Raw genomic sequence first — 22,455 nt, 5'->3', positions numbered from 1 at the left:
TGTACAAGCTAATATGATTCTTTAGGGTCTAAATTAAAAGTTTGTAATATACTTTAATTAAAAATTCTCATTAGTATTGTAAGAAAACACTAATTTTACCTGGACAAAAACAGCTCTGTTTTCAGCACGCCGTTTAAGTGCATGTGTCTTTAAATGATAATGAGCTTTGCTCACCCCGCCCCTCTGTTCTGTGCGTACACCGTTTGTAACACAATAACCATAATGCATTGTTCATTATAAACGTGGGATTATGAATTATATTGATAACGTCGTACATAGAAAACATGCGTAATGTACCTGAGTGTAAAAATAGCCACATTCATCGTGAAGCGTGCAAGCGATTTGCAAAGATTAATATAAAGATTAATATAAAGGTTAATAAAACATTAGACTCACTTCACTTCTTCTGGAGGTGCAGCAGGAACACGAATAGTTGGTACCGATCCTTTTTTCAGAAGCAGCTTCTTAGCAAAACCAGCTTTTTACTGATCCTCGTTTGTAAAGCAGTCTGGTGTGTGAAATGATTCGCGCAAACATTAAAACATTGACGTTGATCGTGGGGAATATTCCCTTCGAAAACAAACTCAGCCACTGCGTCTTCTGCGGTTCGGATTTAGGAACATCAAAATGACTGCTGTGTTCCTTATTGCACCCAAGAACAGAACACCACAATCGCTTAGACGCCATTCTGCTCATAGACAGTGCTCCAGTGAGTATCAACAATGACGCGCAGACTATGATGACAGACAGCTCGCTCACGAGTGAGGGCGGGACTGTGTTGAAACTCTGCTGTCAATCACAAATCGTGGGAGGGGCGTCCGGCCATGTGACGTCACTAGGTCGAACGGCTTGATTTTAGAGATTGGAAAACATATAAGGAGATAAATTTATTTTTTTTTTTTTTATCATTTTATGATGGTTGTGTACAGGCACTGCCAACACACATTTCAGTACAATCAACTTGTAAAAGTGCATGTACCATTATATGACCCCTTTAATGCAACATTCTTCCAGTAGCTAACCCTTGAACTTTTGTTCAGTCCATTGCTATGGAAGCTTGTTTCCGCCACAGAATAAAACATTTTAAAAGATAATTGTGACTTTTTATCTCACAATTGCGAGTTTACCTCTCGCAATTCTGACTTTATTTCTCAGAATTGTGTGATATAAAGTCACAATTGCGTGTTATAAAGTCAGAATTGCGTGAAATAAAGTCGCAATTGCGTCTTATAAAGTCAGAATTCTGACTTTTTTTCTCGCAATTGCGACTTTATATCACACAATTCTGACTTTATTATACATAATTGCGAGTTTATATCTCGCAATTCTGACATCTTTTCTCACAATTGTGAGATATAAAGTCCAGTTCTAAGGGAAAAAGAGACAGACTTTTTTTTTACCTCAGAATAGTTTATATCTCTCAATTTTGACTCGATAACACGCAATTGCGACTTTATATCACGCAGTTTCAACTTTATAACCTGCAATTGCGACTTTATATCACGTAATTCTGAGATAAAAAGTCAGAATTGTGAGATGTAAACTCGCAATAGTGAGAAAAAAAGTCTTGTGAAAAAAGAATTGTGAGATTAAAAAGTCGCAATTACTTTTTTATTTTTCACTCTGTGGCGGAAACAATACATTGCAGATGCAACCTGTTTTACCAAGGCTTCTGCTTGATCTTAAAGCTGTTGTTTTGTGTGGATGACAAAAACTTTTATCCGAAATACTTATAAAAAAAAATAAAATACAAAAAAATCACGCATTTTAAAAACAGTGCAATGCTTTGTAATTAATTTTAAAATGTTTACTTAAAAAAATGCATTATATATTTATTTATTTTATTCCACACCATATTGATTCTCACCAATTGCATGAACATAAGTATAGCTATTTCATGTTCCCCGCCCAACGCGACTCGAGACCACCTCAGAAACCTACGAGTCCTGCGAGCCATGCTGTGCCATGCCTCATAGCTGAATTAAATAATATGCTGTCATGGGTAAGTGGATTACTTAGCATTATTGAAAATGAGTAATGCTGCAATTATGGATGGAGGGATGAGAATGGGGTCTGGGAAAGCCTTTTAGCAGCCGAGCAGATTCATACGGGAGGGAGGAGCCGCATCAAATAGGATGAAATGCATTCCTGATTGTGCTCCGATGGACAAAGATGTCAGGCCAAAACAGCTGCGAGAACAATGCGTCTTGGATAGGGCAGTACGTCACTGGTACTAATTGAATGTTGCAGGACATGTACGCATATGTGAAAGTGTTTTGTTGACTTAAACATTATAAAACGAGTTGTCAGACAAAGAAAAAGAAGTAAGCGAGCTTGTCTCTATTGTAGCGTCTATTAGGTCAAACCACACGCCTGATCTTCAATAGTCTATTTGACTTTTTTTTTAAAGAACTCCATGTTGTTTGCAAATAAAAATCAGGTTTCCATCTCGTTCTGTGGTCTTTATGTCCTTTGAACGTCCTCGTCATAGTAAAGGCACTAACCTACCCGGTTGCGAGGCCATACAAACATCACATCAGCTGTCTGTAGGAAAGATATTCGGTGTCTTTGCTGTGGTTGTGGCCTTTATCTGATGAACAATGCATTAGGGCAGCTCATGCAGTATTCATGCGCGAGTCTGAGGCATTGATGCATTGTTCTTCTGCTAAAGGCCACCTGTAAAGATCAGTCCCGTTTGGGAATGCATTAGAAAAACGCTCCACAAAATGCATCTATAAGAAGCAGAACTACAAGAACCCAAGTAGTTTTGTGCTAATTTGCAAGAGGCACTGGTACAAAACATACTTTATTCAAGCATGTCCATGCAAGCTCGATTTTATGCATCATCATTTTTAGGCACGTCAACATTTGAACTAACTATACCTGACTAATCTTCACATATTATATCCTCCTCCCCTCATTTGTTAACTTTCAGCAAAGACACAGAAGGTTTAAACGAGGTAAAAGTCACACAATACTGTTTCTTCTCAATCTTGCACCCGTTTGTGTTTTGAAATATGTATAACTAATCAGTAAGTTGTGTTTGTGTCGGATGAAGCCTCTGAAGTTTGTTAGAGCTCATATTGTATGAATCCTATAACTGAGAGTCTGTCTTGGACAAACGTAGATGAAGCTCTGCAAAAAAAAAAAAAAAAGTATTGTAGTTGAATAACATTCTGATGTTGAAAAGCTATAGGCTATATGAATTAATAATATTATATAAAGACACACACACACGGACACACCATTATTGGTCTTAGAGCTAGAATATATTGACTAAATGTCACAAAACTTTCATTTTTATTTCATTAGGTCTTTAAATAAATCCCAAAATTCACATTTAACAGTTCAAAGTTGGCACACTTTAATTGCACAGTTGGATCATCAGTGATGCCAACTCTTAATTTGGCCCTGGCTTTATTTTGAACCACACAGAAAGAACAACAATGCTGTTTTAGTAAATAGTTGTGGCATTTTCTATGGCTCCCAGTGGACTAGTAATGAAAAATAGCGCTGTGATATTCACGCTTGAGATGGTTCTTGCTGAAGTTGCTGAAACTCAGCATAACCCATCCTTTAGTCTTTCTCATGGGCTCTGCTTGTCCGGCGTCCCGCTATGAAGCATTCGTATGTTTCCAATCTGAAGTGACACCAAATCTCCTCTCCATCCCGCCTTTCCTGTCCTCTGTCTGCTCCATATGAAGGAAATGCCAGGGATTTCTCCATCACCAGTCACAGGTGTGCTTAATCTCAGTTCTGATGAGTTAGCACTTTTGTCACGATTTGGTTGGATCTATCCCATAAACCTTTGGGGGGTTCCCCGAGGCGTCCCCTCATGGAGACATCAGCAGAAAATGTTGGAGCCATCGGCCAGGCTCCGGGGAAAATGTTCAAGGTCTCTCAGCATCGGTTATCCTGCTGTCATGCTAATAGTTTGCCTCGGGAAAGCGAACGTGTAAGATCAAGGCAAAGGATTGGGTGAGCTCTATAAAATATATTCTGTTTTTATGTTGATCATTCATGAATTATTACACTACATAAAATCCATCTATCTATCTATCTATCTATCTATCTATCTATCTATCTATCTATCTATCTATCTATCTATCTATCTATCTGTCTGTCTGTCTGTCTGTCTGTCTGTCTGTCTGTCTGTCTGTCTGTCTGTCTGTCTGTCTGTCTGTCTGTCTGTCTGTCTGTCTGTCTGTCTGTCTGTCTGTCTGTCTGTCTGTCTGTCTGTCTGTCTGTATCCAAATTACTCTGTTATTGTAAGTACAATATAATGATTTGTAAAAACCTGTTTAAAACCTTTAAAAACTACAACCTGGAATTGTAAAAATAGTTTTTCATGGAATGGAAATCATTATGTGTTTCTTAATTCATGAATGAATGAATGAACATATGTCTACAATAAGGGAACTCACATGCGACTGGGAATGGCACCAATGACCTGAAACTCATAAAAACTCTCCGGCCAAAGAGTGTGGGAAACTGTGGTACTTTTGTGAGGGGTGGTCGCTTGAGGTTTTGACTCTGGATTAACCACGAGCGCAGTGAATTACTTGGAAAAAGCCACTCACCGTGTCCTGCGAGTTCGGTTCTCCTTGACTACAGCGCGTAATGAGCCACTAAATGAGACAAATAGCCACGGCACATATAATGGGTTAGTCACCTCCTGTCAGGGAATTCACTAATCTTCCTGTTTAACTCCTAAAGACTTCCATCTTTATACCCACACATGCTCAGACATACTGTCTTTCTGCGGTCTAGTAGAAGGATTCATTAACGCTCTTTGGTAAACATCTACGCTGACCCCCCCCCCCCCCCCCGGCCCATATCAGCCGTTTCTAATCCCTGTGAAACCCTCAGTAGTCGGCCAAGACCAAACTTATCGAATGCGTCTAATCTTCTCACACATTTCACTGCGTGACACCTACACATGTGTGCTCTTTTTGTCCTCGCCACTGCAAGCACTAGATGAGGCACTAGTCTGGAGTAGCATTGAGAATCTGTTGACCTGTGTTTCTCATGACGCCGCCGGTCTTTCTTTCAGCGAGCGAGTGGATCGAGTGCCTCTCTAGTGCTGAAGTGTGCTTGTGGATCGCTAGGTAAAATTACATGGAAAGACATCTAGGTCTCTGTTTGTACTGGAGGTTTTCAGGGATGGAGATGCATTTGTTTAATTTAAAGAATAATAGTATTATGCTTAAATAGTTCCTCAAAGATTGTAGCATGAATTTGAGCTGTAAGATTTAAAAATATATATATTTTTTTTAAATACGTCTCTTCTGCTCACCAAGACTGCATTTATTTGAACTACAGTCAAAACAGCAAAAAAATTGAAATATTTTTATCATTTAAAAGAACTGTTTTCTATGTGAATAAATTGTAAAATGTAATTTATTCCTGTGATCAAAGCTGAATTTTCAGCATCATTACTCCAGTCTTCATTGTCACATAATCCTTCAGAAATCATTCTAATATGATGATTTGCTGCTAAAGATTTTTTTTCTTTCATAAATTCAAAAGAACAGCATTTATTTTTTAAATACGTATATATCTTTTGTAACATTATCAATGCATTTACTGTCAATTAAATGCATCCTTTCTGTATAAAAGTATTAATTTGTTTAAATTAAAATCTTACTGACCTCAAACTTTTGAACAGTAGTGTATATTTCAAAGAAAAAAATATATATTTTCAGAATTAAATAGATTGAGAATTGAATGTTTACTATTATTTTGTATTTTTTAGGCTGGGTCATTTGAGTAAGTTTTAGATTTAAAAATACATTAATCAATGTATATTCACAAAAACTATATCACTTATGATAAAAGCGCCCTGTTTTACCCCTTCAGATCTGTCTTTCTCTTTCTTTACACTCACCCTCATCACACACTTACACCACAACCCATGACAGGCACATGATGTGTTCGGCTCTCAGACTCACATATTTCTCCGCACAACAGTTTTAGGGCAACGTCTCACCCTTCTGCTTGATTCGGCCCCAGTCACCCTGACCCATCTTACCCACACACATCCAAAGCTGTAGTCAGACACTTATTATTTCAAAATATTCACGCCATAGAGAGAATGCCAGCAATGTAATTTGTGCAAAGCAACAATCGGGGGCCAACATTAACACTCATCAAGTGCCAAAAGAAAAATTGGATTTGTTGAGTTACTGGCCGGCGAAGAAAGAATGAGGGTCTGACCATAATCACCCTTTTTAATTTAATGAAAAGTTTATTTTATTATTGATTTATTCATTCAAATCTCATTCAAATCAAACATTATAGATAAACATTGCGGTAAGTAACACTTTAGTTAAATCCTTTATTAAAGTATTTTTAATGCATTCATTTTTCCTTGAAATCTCATGAATAATTGTAATACAGTTATAATACATTATATGTTGCACCTTTAGAAAGTATAATGCATTAAAACACAATAAACACTCAATGACAATAAACAAATTACAGATGTAACAAGGAAACTGCTAAATATTAAAATGCATTTTAACTTTGGTTACAATATATATATATATATAATATAATCCATTAAAATGCTCATTTAGAATACCTATATAATGCATAAAGGCTTTAAGTATAGTGTTACCAACCCTTTAAATTTAAAATGTAACACCTGAAATATAATTGTGTAATATATTTTTGCAAGTTATATTTAGTTTGTTTAAAACATGCTTTTTTATATATTAAACAAAACATTTTTTTAATTTTGTATACAATTTTTACATTCAATCTATAAATGTATAATGTAAACAAATGTTTATTTGTTTTGTTTATATATAAAAACACGCACACATACACGCACATATATATATATATATATATACAGGGTGCGATTTGTGAAAAAAACAGAGGGGGGGATGTTTTGAAACATTTTTATTCATAAAAATAAACCATGAGAACATGAACTTCATTCACTGCATTTGCTGCTCTGGACCCTTTTCATTGTTCCCAGCTATAGCTAGAGTTTTCGCGCTGAAAAATTAGGCTACATAAATATTTAGGCTACTTGGTGACATTCTGAAAAGCCGTACATGGATCAAAGCTAATGGACAGGATCAGATAAATCAGAGTTTAGATTCTCTGCCCGAGCTGAACTTGACCCGACCCGGGCCGGGCCCTTGATCCAGCACTTGTGTTACAAAATGCAACACGTCACGTGTCATGTTCAGCGTCTCCTCCACTCGCACGCATCACACCGGGCCCGGGATAATAAACTTTAAAAATATTTATTTTGTTTAAAAAATATTCTATATTCTAAAACCTTGTTGAATTAGAGTTGTAGCCTACTAGGCCTACTCCTCCTAGGCCATCCAAAGTTCATCCAAAGTTCATTCATGTTTATTTTCTGTGTTCATCATTGTCCACGTTTTTTTTTTTTTTTTTTTTTTTTTTTTACATTTCTTCATTCGGATCCATTTGCGATCCATTTCATTCTGAATAAACAAACAAGACAGTTACCATGATTTGTCCTTGTTGCATTATTAATTAAGATAATAATTAATAAATGCACGCACAATTATCCGTGAACTTGATAAATGTTGCAGATATGTTTTACTATGCACAAACAAATGCCTTTCAACTTGTGTGTAAAATTCAGAAGCAGTAAATGAATGTGCAGAAATTTGTACAGAGATTCTGTAGGCCTACTATGTGTTGTAGCCTAGCCATTAAATAATAAATTTAATAAATAAATAACTAAATAAATTTAGTTGCATATTTGTTAAAATATTATAATGTTTTTTTTTTTGTTTTTTTTTTTTTTCATCTATGTTGATTATGAAAAGTGAACAGCACGAAGATAGGATGTGCAGTATATCGGGAGACTTGGAGTGGGTCAGACATGATTTTGACCACTTCATTAATTTTTGTTTTGTAGAAAGCCTTTCTTTAAAGTGAATTTCGTTTTGTATAAATTGTATCTTAATTTTAATACATTTTTCATCAACGAATTGCATGTATTTAAGAAGCAAATATAGCAGACATAGGCTATAGGCTAATCATGGAGGCGCCCGCGCGCCCCGGTCACTTGCACTGCGCATCTCATCATAAATTAACCGAAACTCAGTGTATGCCTCACACAGAGAATATTAAGAAATATATCTAAAGAAAGCTTGAAATGTCTTTAAACGAAACAATTTAAAACGAAAAGAAAAAAGGCAACACTCTGATGTAATTCATGCATTTCTCCATATATGTGCATTCACTACGGAGATGGCGATCGTCAACTTCATCTTTGCTTCATCTCAACTTCCCTGGCGCCACCTGGTTATAACGGCCCACGTATTAAAAAAAATGTGTGTAAAACTTCTCTCTCTGGACGGGTTTAAATCGGGCTCGGGCTCATGATTACAGTTAACGTGTCGGGCAGGGCCGACAAAGTCAATTCGCCTCATTCGGGCTTCGCGTCTACCGCGCCGCAGGACCTCTAGACGCGCGTAAACGCGTCTTTACATTGAAATCACTCGCGCCAGAAACTCAAGAGTGAGTGAGTAATCAAAAAACCTTTGCGTTTAGTCTCAATTGATTAAAACACCGTATGTGTAACTTCGGCCATTCTCAGTGGTGTGACTGGGACACTAACCCTGCTTGTCATCATAGAAACAGATAATCAGATTGTGATTTTTATTCCCGCTTCAGTAATATGCTGAATATACGGCGTAAAAAAAGACCTGCAGCCGTCTCGCAAGTGTTGATAGGCTATTACTCGTGAGGTGTAACCGATAGCGCCGTGGGCGGGAAATTGAGCAAGTCTTCAGAGTGGTGATAGAGGCTGCGCGGAGCCAGTCAAAGTAGCGCATCTTAAAATAAAATGGAGTTTAATCAAACCACGGATCCGTGATAAGTTTTGTGATCCGCCTCGCCACTAGTGTAGTAGCACTGATCACTTTGAGGGGGGGATAAATTTATCCCCACTGGGGATAAAAATAATTAAGCAGAGGCAGGGATACATTGACCAGAAAGGGGGAAATCCCACGCATCCCCCCCGGCAAATCGCACCCCATATATACATTTATAAATGAAGCAACTATCCAGGATGTTTGGTATAATTTTACAGTGTTTCCTCTCAGATTCATTTTGCTAGGGTTAACAAGACGACGCAGGAGTGCCGGCTGTTCTGTTCTTCTTCAGGTATTTCTAGGGGCTCAAAAAAAGTGCAGCAAAGATATTGCTATAACTGAGGAAGTCGTGCTCAATCCACAGGCTAAAATATTCCCACAGGGAATCGGGCGTCAGGTTATTTCTTCATATCTGGCCCTTCTCTCCATCTTCCTCTCTGTCCGTCCTCCTCGTCCTTTTTTTTAGAATGCATCATTTATAAAAGTTTTGGATTCAAATATATTACTCAGTATATATTCACAAAGATATATCACTTATGATATCCTCAAGTCACACGCTTCTTTTACAAGACACAGAAAGCATAATACAACCAAAGGCCATTAAAACTACAACAGTTATGAGTCATTTCCAACATAATGCTCTCTGAGAAACTGTTGTTTATACATCCTATCAATGCATATGAATTAGCACTGAGTGATTGGAGAATGTGCACAAAGATGATTTTGGGCATCATAAACAGACATAATAGAGAATAATAAAAAGGCAGATGATCTCTCAATGCGCTGGAAGCTCGGATATATGAAGAGCGCTTCAAGGCATCATTGCACCCTTGTATCTTCAAGCTCTTTCTGTCTTGTTATCCTCTTTTTATTTCTCTCTCTCTGGACTGAGGAATATCTTTAGATCTTTTCGCACACAGATAAAAAGGCATTTCGTATTGGGCTCGCCTGCAGGAACTGCCATTCTCCGCTCCGCCGCGTTCAAAGGGTCTGGGACTCATTTCTGTTAGATTTAGACACTCATAGAGTGAACCAGAGAGAATATTGCAATTTTTTACATTTTTATGCAAATGTTAAAGGTACACTACTGTGCAAAAAAAATAAATAAATAAAAGAAATCATATGTTTTTGAAAGAAGTTTCTTCTGCTTCTTTTTTTTAAATCAAAAATACAGTAAAAACAGTAGTATTGTAAAATAGTTTAAAATATATTTTAAAATGTTATTATTCCTGTGATCAAAGCCGAATTTTCAGCATCATTACTTCAGTCTTTAGTGTCATATGATCCTTCAGAAATCATTTTAATATGCTGATTTGCTGCCCAAGAAACAGTTCTTATTATTAGAAATGTTGGAGAAAAATATCCTCCACACCTTTACAGCACCAGCAGCCTGAACTGATGATACAAGACAGGATGGATCCATGCTTTAGTGTTGTTTACACCAAACTCTGTCCCTACAATCTCAATGTTGCAGCAGAAATCAAGACTCATCAGACCAGGCAATGTTTTTCCAATCTTCTATTGTCCAGTTTTGGTGAGTCTGTGTGAATTGTGGCCTCAGTTTGCTGTTCTCATCTGACAGGAGTGGCATCGGTGTGTGTTCTGGTTCTGCTTCAAGGTTTGACGTGTTCAGAGATGCTCTTCTGCAGACCTCGAGTGGTTATTTGAGTTACTGTTGCCTTTCTATCAGCTGAACCATTCTGGCCATTCTCCTCTGACCTCTGGCATCAACAAGGCATTTTCGCCCCATTCTCTGTAAACCCTAGAGATGGTTGTGTGTGAAGATCCCAATAGATCAGCAGATTCTGAAATGCTCAGACCAGCGCGTCTGGCACCAACAACCATGCCACATTCAGTCACTTAAATCAGCTTTCTTCCCCATTCTGACGCTCAGTTTGATCTTCAGCTGATCATCTCAACCATGTCTACATGCATTGAGTTGCTGCCATGTGATTGGCTGATTAGATATTTGCATTAATAAGCCGTTGAACAGGTGTACCTAATAAAGTGGCCAGTGAGTGTATATTGAACAATTAAAAAGGACAAACTTATAATAGTCCAGTCATTTTATGAAAAAAAGGTTGAACAAATTGCAACAGAAGCAAACTCAACTGATTTTGTATCCTCAATATGTCCTGAGTAAGGAAAAAAAAAGCCCAGAAGAATCCCATTAGGGGAAAGTTTAGAAAAAGACCCAAATATAGCCTATTCATACGCCTATTAATTATTTTTCTTATGTCAATAGGGTAAAAAATGTAACCTTTAGATATCACCATGAAAATTACTGTGTTGATTACTTACATCAAGACAAACACAATGTATTACAAGTTTTTTTAAATAGTTTGTTAACATGGACAAACGGTGCATAATCTAATTACGTATGTGCTAATTTGCATAAATACCACAACAGATCTAAACATTGGGTATTGCCAAGTGAAAATGTCTTGTTGAATCTTGTTGACACATAACAGGCAAATACTTGATGTTAAGGTCTGAATGAACCCATTTAGGCTACCCATGAGCATTAATACGTAGAGGCAGGAAGAAGTACTTTAGAAACCAGCCTTTTTCGAAACTTTCCCCTAATGGGATTCTTCTGGGCTTTTTTTTTTCTTACTCAGGACATATTGAGGATAGAAAATCAGTTGAGTTTGCTTCTGTTGCAATTTGTTCAAGGTTGACCCCCATTTTGGCTTAAAATGACTGGACTATAAGTTTAGCACTCGAAAGTTTCTGTTTTATTAATTTGTAGACATTGACTTCGATGCTATACTATTCCAAAGAACAACAAAATCTATATTTTTTTTAATTTAATAACTTTCCCTTGAACCGTTTTTCACATCTTTTCTCTGTCTTTCTTCCAGAAACCGTGGACTCTCTGGTGCGTCAGGCGGAGAACCACACTCACACCGTCCTCCTCCACACGTACCGGGACCTGGCCGGTCCCGCGGCGGCTCCCGTGGGGGAGTTTTTCACAGATGTGGGGCTGTTCGTGTTGGGCTCCGAGCTCAGCCTGGAAGAAGCTTCACATCGCTTTTTCGACGCCCTGTTCCCTCTCGTTTATGAGCGACTGGTCGAGCCGGGTCTCTCCCGCTTGTCTCCGGCGTACGCCGAGTGTGTCCGCGCTGCGTGTCGGGAACTGGTGCCGTACGGTGGAGCCCCGGGCCGTCTCGCCACACAGATCTCCCGCGCCTCTCTGCCGGGACGAGTGTTTCTGCAGGCGCTTCACCTGGGCATCGAGGTCATCAACACCACCGACCATATTCAGCTCAGCCGTGAATGCAGACGTGGCCTTCTGAGGATGAGCTACTGTCCACACTGCCAGGGTCTGACCACCAGCAAGCCCTGCATGGGCTACTGCCTCAACGTGGTCCGAGGGTGTCTCGCCAGCCTGGCCGAAGTGGACGCCCACTGGAGGGAGTTTGTGCGGTCGCTAGAGACCCTCTCCACCCGCATGCACGGGGCACAAGACCTGGAGCAAGTGCTTCTGGGAGTCCACGAGCTGGTGAGGGGCGCAGTGGCCCACGCACAGAGGAACGGACCCCGGCTTTCTGCTCAGGTACTAAGCACAGGTTGTAGGATCCGAAGTGATCATGCATAAGACGTCACTACTGATGCTAATGAGTTGACTCCAGGTTTCTCATGGTCAAATGACCCTCGATAAATGAACTGTTGCTTTGGATAAAAGCATCAGCTGTTGTCATTATTCTTTGATGCAAAGAAGTATTTTACTGTTGGGGATATTTACATTTACTCTTATGCATTTGGTAGATGCTTTTATCTAAAGTATGCTTTTTATCAGTTCATGCATTCCCTGGGAATCGAACCCATGCCCTTGCTGTCGCTAACGCCATACTACTGTTGGAGATACAGGAATGTATATTTCAATCAATCAATCAATCAATCAATCAATAAATCAATCAATCAATCAATCAATCAATCAATATATTTACTGTATATGAATATGTAATATATGTAGATGTTTCTTCATCTATAGGCACTTTTGCCAGGACTTTTTGAAAATTAAATATTTAGAGTAAAAAAAAAAAACTAACTTATTTAAATAAGACTAATTTCATATCTATCCTTTTATGTATTCTAAGAACAAATTAATACATATTATTTTCTCAGTTCTGGCATAATTTGACTTTTCAAAAAAAAAAAAAAAAAAAAAATATATTTATATATAAAATAAAAATAAAAACTGAAATCTTTATTAGGGGCCGAATTGTTTCAGTGTGGTGTAAATGATGGAGGACACACATAAAAACATTGTCAATTATTATTTAATCTTTCACTTTTGTTTAGATCATCTTAATTTTAAATATCTGATCATTTATATTCTTAAAATATATGTTTCATAAGTTAAAAGTTTCTGGGACAAGAGTAAATCAATGAAATCTACATAGGCTATAATTCAGCTGAAAAGTTGTAGTTTGACATGTTCTCCATAAAATTAATATGAGAACAGGGCATAAAAGTACCCAATGTTGAAGAAAAATACATACATTAAGTCCTCAGGAAAAGCCCTATTCAAGCTCAATTTGGCTGGAATAAATTGATGCATTTGCCAGTTAAATGCATATTTTTCAGTTTTTCACAAAATTTCTGAAGCGACTTGATGGCAGCATGTGACATGTGAGATTTTGAATTTAATTGAGTCTATAAAACCCTGAAGTCTCAATGTTCATTTACTTTTATGGCTGTGGCTCGTCCAAAAGACATTCACAATTAGGTAAACACTAAACCTAAACACTGGCCTTTGCATTTCTGCAATTTTCATGCCTTGAAAATTCCTCAAGCCGTGTCTCAAAAGCCATCGTGTGTAACTACAGCTCGGACGGCGTGGAATGCGGGATGGCCTGAACATCAGTTGCTCACAGTCACACACACACACACACACACATGCCATGATGCTGCCAGCGAGCCCAGAACATGCCCAAAATACCCTCGGTGTGGGCAGCTGCCGAGACACGGCCGACCGCGCTGATGTGTTCTGGCCACATGCAGACTGAGTTTGCCAGAAACCATAGTGGGCTTCTGTGGGATCCAGTACGCATGTTTTCAGATCGTGTTGTGCTGTGCTGAAATGTTTGCAGACAGTGTGTGTGTGTGTGTGTGCAAGCAAAAAAAGCCTTTAAACCGCATGGCTTTGTCAGCTATTGGGTGACACTTGATCTGCAGGGGTCGGGGTGTGGAACTGGATCAGAATCAAGTCTCTAATAAGGTGTTGTCATTGGTTAGGGTCAGTGTGGGACATCACGGCTAGTATTAGACCAATAAAAACACTCTACTGTATATGACCCGTGTCATTTAAGAGGGATGATGATCTTCATAAAACACTACAAATACCTATTATTGTCCGTTTAGTCACTGCAAAAAATGCTTTTCTTACTTAGTATTTTTGTCTGGTTTCCAGTCCAAATATCAAAAACAATCTTAAATCAAGATGCATTTACTAAAGTAGTAAATGCCATAAGATATTATGTCTTGTTTTCCGGGGGATTGAATCAAAATGAAGTGAGTCTTTGATTAAAACAAGCACAATTATCTGTCCATGGGGTAAGACAAATAATCTTAATTCAAACAGAAACAACATTATTTTTCTTACCCCATGGACAGATCATTTTGCTTGTTTTAAGCAAAAACTCACTTAATTTTAATTTATTTCCCCAGAAAACAAGACATAATATCTTATGGCATTTACTACTTTAGTAAATGCATCTTGATTTAAGAATGTTTTGATATTTGGACTGGAAACCAGACAAAAATACTAAGCAAGAAAAGCATTTTTTGAAGTGGTCTCACATTGTGTTGGACAGTATGACCAAAATATTATATCATAGTATGAGCAATTGTACATATGGCCTACATACCATAATATAGTTATTTTTGCTGGAAATTCAATTAAAGCCATGTGATAATGCACGTTTTTATGTATTACCACATGCCTAAATATGTGAGAATTGAAAGGTTGTTCATCTCATTTGATTATTTCTCAATGAATTTGGAACTTGATGGACACAAAACTATTAAAAAAAAACATTATATACATATATATATATATATATATATAAAATGTTTTTTTTTTTTAAATATTAATATTTTAATTAACTAACAACTAATAATAGTTGTATATAATTAATATTATAATATTTAAAAGTGATATTAATGTGATAAATTAATATTTTGTCTAATAATATTTTTATCTATATATTAATAAAATGTTATTTTCAAAAAATAAATACATTATAATATATATTATTATATATACAAAGACATATTTATTATTTATTGTATAATTTAATTTAATTTAATTTAATTTAAGTTATACAGTTTTGACTCTGCAATGATGAACGTGCCATCTGATGCCGAGACTACAGACTCACTGAGTCACGTTTGTCCTTTACAAAATCCAAAGTCCTGTAGAAAGAAATGCTCTCTATTCCTCTCACTTGTACAGTCCAGCCCCAGATCATCATTAGAGAAACCGGCTCAAAGTTGACCTTTCAGAGGCAACGAGATTGCGAATCCCATGAGCTAAAAAACAGCATCGCCTAGTGGCTGATCATGATACTACACCCACATCAACACCTTCTGAGTCTGACCTGCAAACTGAGCTTCGGCCACTGTAACGAACACGCCGGCGGATGTGTTAGAACAGTGACTAACGTGTGTGTGTGTGTGTGTGTGACTTCTGCAGGTGCACAAGGTGTGTGGTCACCCCAGCAGAGAGCGGGAACAGGTGAGCAGCGTTCAGGACAGCAGAGACTCCATTCCTCTGAAGGCAGTGGGCAGAAACACAGAGGACACACTCAGCAACTGGAGGAAGTGAGTCTGGAAACCACATCAACACACTGTACACGTACTCATACACCGTCAAAGCTCTGGACATAGCGAATATTTTAATTTTTTATTTTTTACTATTTTCAAACATGTCTTAATACCATATAATCTCCCATATACATATATCATACCATATAAATTGGACTTTGTACATGCATGAATTATATTTTACATATTAATATATTTTGATTAATCATTATTTTGTATAATGGTGTTTTTGAAAACATGTTTTAATAATAATAATAATAATATCATTAATATAAATACCCAAAAACATTAAATATTTTATAAAATAAATACAATATAAATTGTTCTTTGTACATATATAATGTATAAAAAATATTTATATATTAATATAATATTTTAAATAATTCATATTCTGCATAATATTTTGAAAAAAAAAATGTCTTAATAACATTAATGTTAAATCTTATATAATTAGTTTTTGTCTCACACTAAGGAATACATATTTTTTAAAATACAATAAATACAGTAGTGGGTCTTTAACATATACAATATAACTATAAATGATACATGTACAATGCAATATTTCATGTATAATGGTAACTATTTTTTAATATTAATAACTTTAATTGTTATCGCATACTATTTTTAATTAATATGTTAAATTCCAAGGGGATATAAGATATTCAAAATATAAATGAAAGTAAGTATTTTTAAAAACATGCTTCAAGACAGTGGATTGATTTGTTTAGTGTTATTTCTAGATCCTGCATAAGGATGTGTGTATGTTGAAGCAGCATGAGCATTAAACAGCGGTGTTAGTGCGCCATCTACTGGACAGACACTGACACACACTCGTCTCTGTGTCTCCAGAGACTTCCTCAGCAGTCTGCGTCTGTACCGCACGTTCTACGGTGGCCTGGCGGACCTGCTGTGTGTGAGCGACCTGGGCACTGGAGACGGACTGGCCTGCTGGAACGGAGCTGAAGTTGACAAAGGGTACAAATCTTCTCAGATCTTCTCAAATCTTCTCAAATCTTCTCAGATCTTCTCAAATCTTCTCAAATCTTCTCATATATTCTCAGATCTTCTCAAATCTTCTGCCTGTCACTGCGTTCGGTCATCATCATGTCCAACGATTTTCTTATATACGCATGTCTGTACTTGCTCTATCTATCTATCTATCTATCTATCTATCTATCTATCTATCTATCTATCTATCTATCTATCTATCTATCTATCTATCTATCTATCTATCTATCTATCTATCTATCTATCTATCTATCTATCTATCTATCTATCTATCTATCTATCTATCTATCTATCTATCCACCCATTCATCCATCTATCCATCCATATGTTAATGTGATTTCTGCTCATTAAATCACAAGTTGATTAACCAGGAACCAGATAATTACCCCCAAAAAATCTCTAAGATTTGAGCCATATACCTTCATTGTTGCTCTGATAAAGACTCTTAAGCCAATGTTAGTCCTAAAATTAATGTACTACAAATTGCTTTTTGAAAATCGTGTATTCTGAATGACTCTACATCCTACTGTAAGTACAGGAACATATTTAGGTCTGATATGTCATTTAAATTCAGTGCTTGCTCTTTATTGATATTTATATGAACAGTAGATTTTTGTGTGACGGAAACCTTTCTGCATTAACATTTTATCTGTCCATTTTCATGCTCAGTCGCTGATTTCTAAGCTTTTAGTTTCCCCAACTCTGATTTTAAAGTGATTTACACATTTTGCTAAAATATTTCATGCCTTTAGTAATCTCTTTATGTGCATCATTGTAATATGACCAAAAGCAAAGTTTTAACATAAATCATAAACATTAAGAATAATAACTAATAATAATTGTTGTTAATATTAATATAATTTATAATTAAAGGGTTACTTCAGGATTTAGCATTAAGCTTTGTATTAGTAGAAAACCTGTAGTATTTTCGAATTACTGTGCTTTCCACCCTCATATCCCCCTGAGACAAGAGATTTATGTATTTTTTGTTTGGAAAAAATCCTCCGATGACGCAAAATGACGATTTTTGCGTCATCGGAGGATTTTCTGGCCAGAGGCTAAAGACTACAGCCAGTAGATGGCGTTGTTCCGCATGTTTTAAGCCCGCCCATAGAGGGTGGGATCTCACTCACAGAATGTACACAGTGTCAGCCGTCTTTCTTTGGAAGCTAAGCTAGCAGGCTCTTGTTCTGTGGAGAAAGCTGAATAGTAGGAGAAAGCTGAGTAAGTAGGGGTTACCATCCTCCTTTTCCCGGACTTGTCCGGCGGGCGAGATCGTTCAAAATGTCCGGGATTCAGCTTTTGCTTTCTGCGGTCGCCATTCATTGTTTACATGCACACCTTTCAATCTAACTGAATTCATTCCGATTGGTGAATTTGAATGTAGTGTTTACATGAACGCTAAACAAGTGATCGGTTGATGTGCGTTTTACCATTGCTAAGAAAAATTCCCGCTCCTCCGTGAGAGATGCGAGACCCGGCGCGTCTCAGTAATCACGCCACCGGTCTCGCGCTGTTCTCCCGCGGCCGTCAGCCTCGTCCTGCTCGCCACAGGAAACATGATGAATGAATGGCGACTGTAGAACGCAAAAGCCGAATCCCGGACATTTTGGACGATCTCTAATCCCTCGCAAACTCGTCACGTAGGCTAGCTTTGTTGTTTACAACTGCGCACTCTTACCGGTAGGCGTGGCCTCCTAAGGCAGCGAAGCAAGTGCATTCTGGGAGTTGTTGTCTTTCATCCACATAAGCCAAAAATACATTTTCTGGCTTTTCTCAGTCTAGAAAGCTCCAAATTCAAAAATTTCTTCACATTTCTTCTACTTAAATGATCTATTTTAAATACACATTCATCTTCCCAGAGGTGAAGTATCCCTTTAACTAATTTAAGTGGTTTCCTCATTTGTCAAGATATGCTGCATTTTAATTAACCAATAATAATGTATAATAAAATAATAATATAAATTATTATTATTAGGTTTATTTTTACTAAACTAATTTCACCACTGGCATTTCTTTTGCGATCTAACAAGCTCCCGGGGCGTTTGGGAAATCCTGAGGGTTGCATTATATAAGCGTAACACTTTCTGAAAAAGTGTGTGTATGGCCACTCGTCATTGCACAGATGTATCCACTCGTGACGTGTGATGGTTTCCGCCTGTGTAATTAATGATTCTGTATTGTGGTGGTCTACGTCGGCTTTATAAGTGACTGACCAGCTGTTAGTAGATCCTCCTCTTCTCCTTCTCCCCTCTCCTCTACACTCAATCCATCTCCTCACCGCTCCGGTCTCACCTGGCCTGTCATCGCCACAACACTCCCATAAATTCATCCCCGGTGGTATTTCCTCCCACCTGTCATCCGCTGTCATCCGCTGCCAGATGGCAGGTGGGACCGTATTTCAAGAGGAGAGGACGGGTTATCGTCCACCAGTAAACGCTGACAGGACGGACCGTAATTACCGTCTGTTTTTAGAGGCGGCCTCTAGTGGACACTGAGCAACATGGGATTTGATGATGATTAATCAAGCTTATATGTGACACTGGACCACAAAACCAGTCACATGGGTACATTTTTTGAAATTGAGATTTATACATCATCTGAAAGCTGAATAAATAAGATTTCCATTGATGTATATATAATATTTGGACGAGATACAACTATTTGAAAATCTGAGGGTGCAAAAAAATCTAAATATTGAGAAAATCGCTTTTAAAGTTGTCCATATATGTTCACGATTGTGCTGCATTCACTCACAAAAATACATGTTTTACATATTTACAGTAGGAAATTTACAAAATATCTTCATGGAACATGATCTTTACTTAATAACCTAATGATTTTTGACTTAAAAGAAAAATCTATAATTTTGACCCATACAATGTATTGTTGGCTATTGCCACAAATATACTCGTGCGATTTATGACTGGTTTTGTGATCCAGGGGTCAAATATTGGAAATTTTGTGACCACTTATATTTGCAAAGTAATCATTATTTGCATATTTATGAAAAAATAAGTTGATTTGTTCATATTTAATTGATGCTTTGAACAAACTGATTTTGCTACCATAAGTAGGCTAAGGTTGCACTCCTAAACATTTGTATACATACATTAAATGATCAATTATGGTGTTTTCACCCTATTTCAAATAACAATACAGTACCAAAATGGAGTTATAGAGCGACTAGGTTAAATATTGCCTCAGAAAAATGTATAAAAATAAAACAAACTTATAAAATGCGTGTAAAAAAGCATGGAATGGTACTAAACGGTATTTAATGCAAAATGTAAAAACGTACTGTAAAAACATACATTTAAATGAACCATTACTGTTTTAGTTTAGCGATCATGTTAATAGTTTGCTTCAAATAAATGATGAAGGCCGTGGAAAAAGAGAAGGAAATTAAGATTTTGAAGATGTTTTTAACCAAAAAGAACCATTGCCATGCATTTTTGGACACACAGTAGTACATAATAAAATCATGAGCTCAACTATGGTGTTCTTTGAAGCACTTTGAAGTAAATACCATGGTACACTGAGGTAAACAGTTTCATAATAGATGAAATAACACCTGATACCATCACTGTACTATGTTATTCCATGTTTTTATCATATTTTTTTTTTTTTTTTATGAGTAAGCCTGGAATAAAATCCATAATGAATCAGGTTATGATTGCTTTGGGAATATTGTAATATTCTCTCCAACAGAGGCCAGTATCGAACACGTTTAAGCCTCTGTCTTTGTCTCAAAGATGTTATATTAGTCTTTAGAGCTCTCTTTGATTAATCTGGTGTCTTTAAGACTATGGAGGAACACAGGGATCTTTGTTTTACTGCGATAGATGGCCCACTTGTCTCACTCCAGACTGACTTTGTCACAGCGGTCTACTTATGTATGGCAGTCCCATCCTCCATCGTACCTCAGGCTCCAGAGGTAACGGTGATAAATAACCAGCCGGCCCCAGGCCCCACATCTGCCAGGAGAGAGGGATAAAAAGGACAAATAAAACAGGACGGAGGGCGACAGACTGATTTACCAAGGCCATTCAGACGTAAAAGGAGCGGTTTGGGCCCCGGTCACTGAAAGGGCCGCGGTGCATGTCCGAGAGCGAGGGCCAAACGGACACCGGCCATTAGGATCGACGACGCCGTAGCTTTGATGAATGAGAGCAGACACAGAAGGAAAGGCGAACGTGCGACCTTAATGTTATTTAAGGAAAGCTCACTTATCAGGGGTGTAATGAAAGCAGGAGGGCTGATTTTTGCTCATTTATTTATCATACAGATTCATATGAGTCAAATTGGATGGGAAAAAACTGGGGTCATATATGATATGGAATTTTTATTTTATTTAATTTTTTTAATACTATATGCTTGCGATTATAATGCTAGTTTATGTGGCCAATCAATAAAGTTACGGAAACTAAAAAATGTAAAATTATGAATTTATCTGTATTTAAAATAATACATTATTTAAAAAACAAAACAAATACATTGTGACATTACCATACCATCCCCCCCCCCTCACACACACACACACACTTCAAGTTTTTGTTGCTGTAATAAAAAACAAAACAAAAAAAAACAAATGCAATACATAAATAATAATAATAATAAGCACATATTTAAAAAATGTGTATTTAATGTCTATTATTTAAGCATATCATATATATATTTTAATATGTTTACACTACCTTAAATTTAGATTAAAAGTAACAATTATAATAATACAAATCTACATTAAAAGTTAGTTACCTAAAAAAGAAACTTAAAACATCCATATGCACAAAATAATGAGAATTTGAGAGGATTTCCATAAAATGAATACAATGTTTCTAAAAACATTTTTTTTTAAATATATTTAAATATAACATGAACCTTTTTTGAATTAGTTATATGTCTGTAATGTCATGAAGATGAAATTTTTTTGTCTTCATGCATTATCCCTGTAAGCATTTTCTCTAAAGTCAGTGGAAAATGACAAATTATTCAGGTATAATGTGACCTTGTAGAATATTAATGCATGCCGATGATCATATAAAACACAATTGTATTTTTGTGTTAACCTTGCAGCTGTTGCAGATGGTACAGTAGATTGTATTTTGCTATGAATTTCTGTTACAAAATCAGTATTCAACTACATTTTTATATTTTCTGAAGAGTGTTGTTCGCTTATGCAAAACTAGCTGCTTTGATGCTGGGTTGTTGTGGGTGGTTACTAGGGTGTTGCTATGCAAAGTGGTGATGGGACATTTCATGAAGGTTTTCCTCAATATTTTCTTGCTCACGTGTTTTGTAACCACGTGCTTTGATGCCGCCCAAAGCGATCTTATGAATCTTACAGAGTTATTTATGATATGTAAGCGCATATGATGCAAACTCATGATCCGTTTAAAAAAAAAAAAACATTTCATGTTGCTTGTGGACAGCTTCTGATAAAACGGTCAAAAGCTTCTTTCCTCCGGCTGACACGTACCTTTGTCAGCAGGTAGTGTTGGTTTCCCAACAGGCTTTGTTCTTCTGTTCTTGTGGCATTAAAGAGAATCACAGGCTTTGCTGTAAGTTCTCTCTCTATGCTGGTCAAATATACAAACATTTGCTTAGGGCACTTATTTTTCCAGACTTGTATGGCTTTCATTCTTCTTCGAAATACTTTTTTTTTTTTTTTTGGACAAACTGTCCTTATCCCTTCTATATTGATCTCATTGTGCACTATCCATCCATTTATCCATCCATTTAT

General features: G+C 36.9%; 1 protein-coding gene across 1 annotated transcript in view; it reads left to right on the top strand.

Moving 5' to 3' along the window:
• gpc5a (glypican 5a) overlaps window positions 1-22,455 on the top strand; it is a 160,128-nt gene that overhangs the window by 35,587 nt on the left and 102,086 nt on the right. The window contains exons 3-5 of the mRNA XM_081361426.1: window positions 11,735-12,429; window positions 15,574-15,701; window positions 16,554-16,679. Of these exons, the coding sequence (XP_081217552.1) occupies window positions 11,735-12,429; window positions 15,574-15,701; window positions 16,554-16,679 (949 nt within the window). The remainder of the gene's footprint in view (window positions 1-11,734; window positions 12,430-15,573; window positions 15,702-16,553; window positions 16,680-22,455) is intronic.

This window comes from Scardinius erythrophthalmus, assembly GCF_964197995.2.
Source record: "Scardinius erythrophthalmus genome assembly, chromosome: 3".
Taxonomy (NCBI): domain Eukaryota; kingdom Metazoa; phylum Chordata; class Actinopteri; order Cypriniformes; family Leuciscidae; genus Scardinius; species Scardinius erythrophthalmus.
Note: the sequence above shows the minus strand (reverse complement) of the source record. Positions and strands in the feature narration are given on the sequence as shown.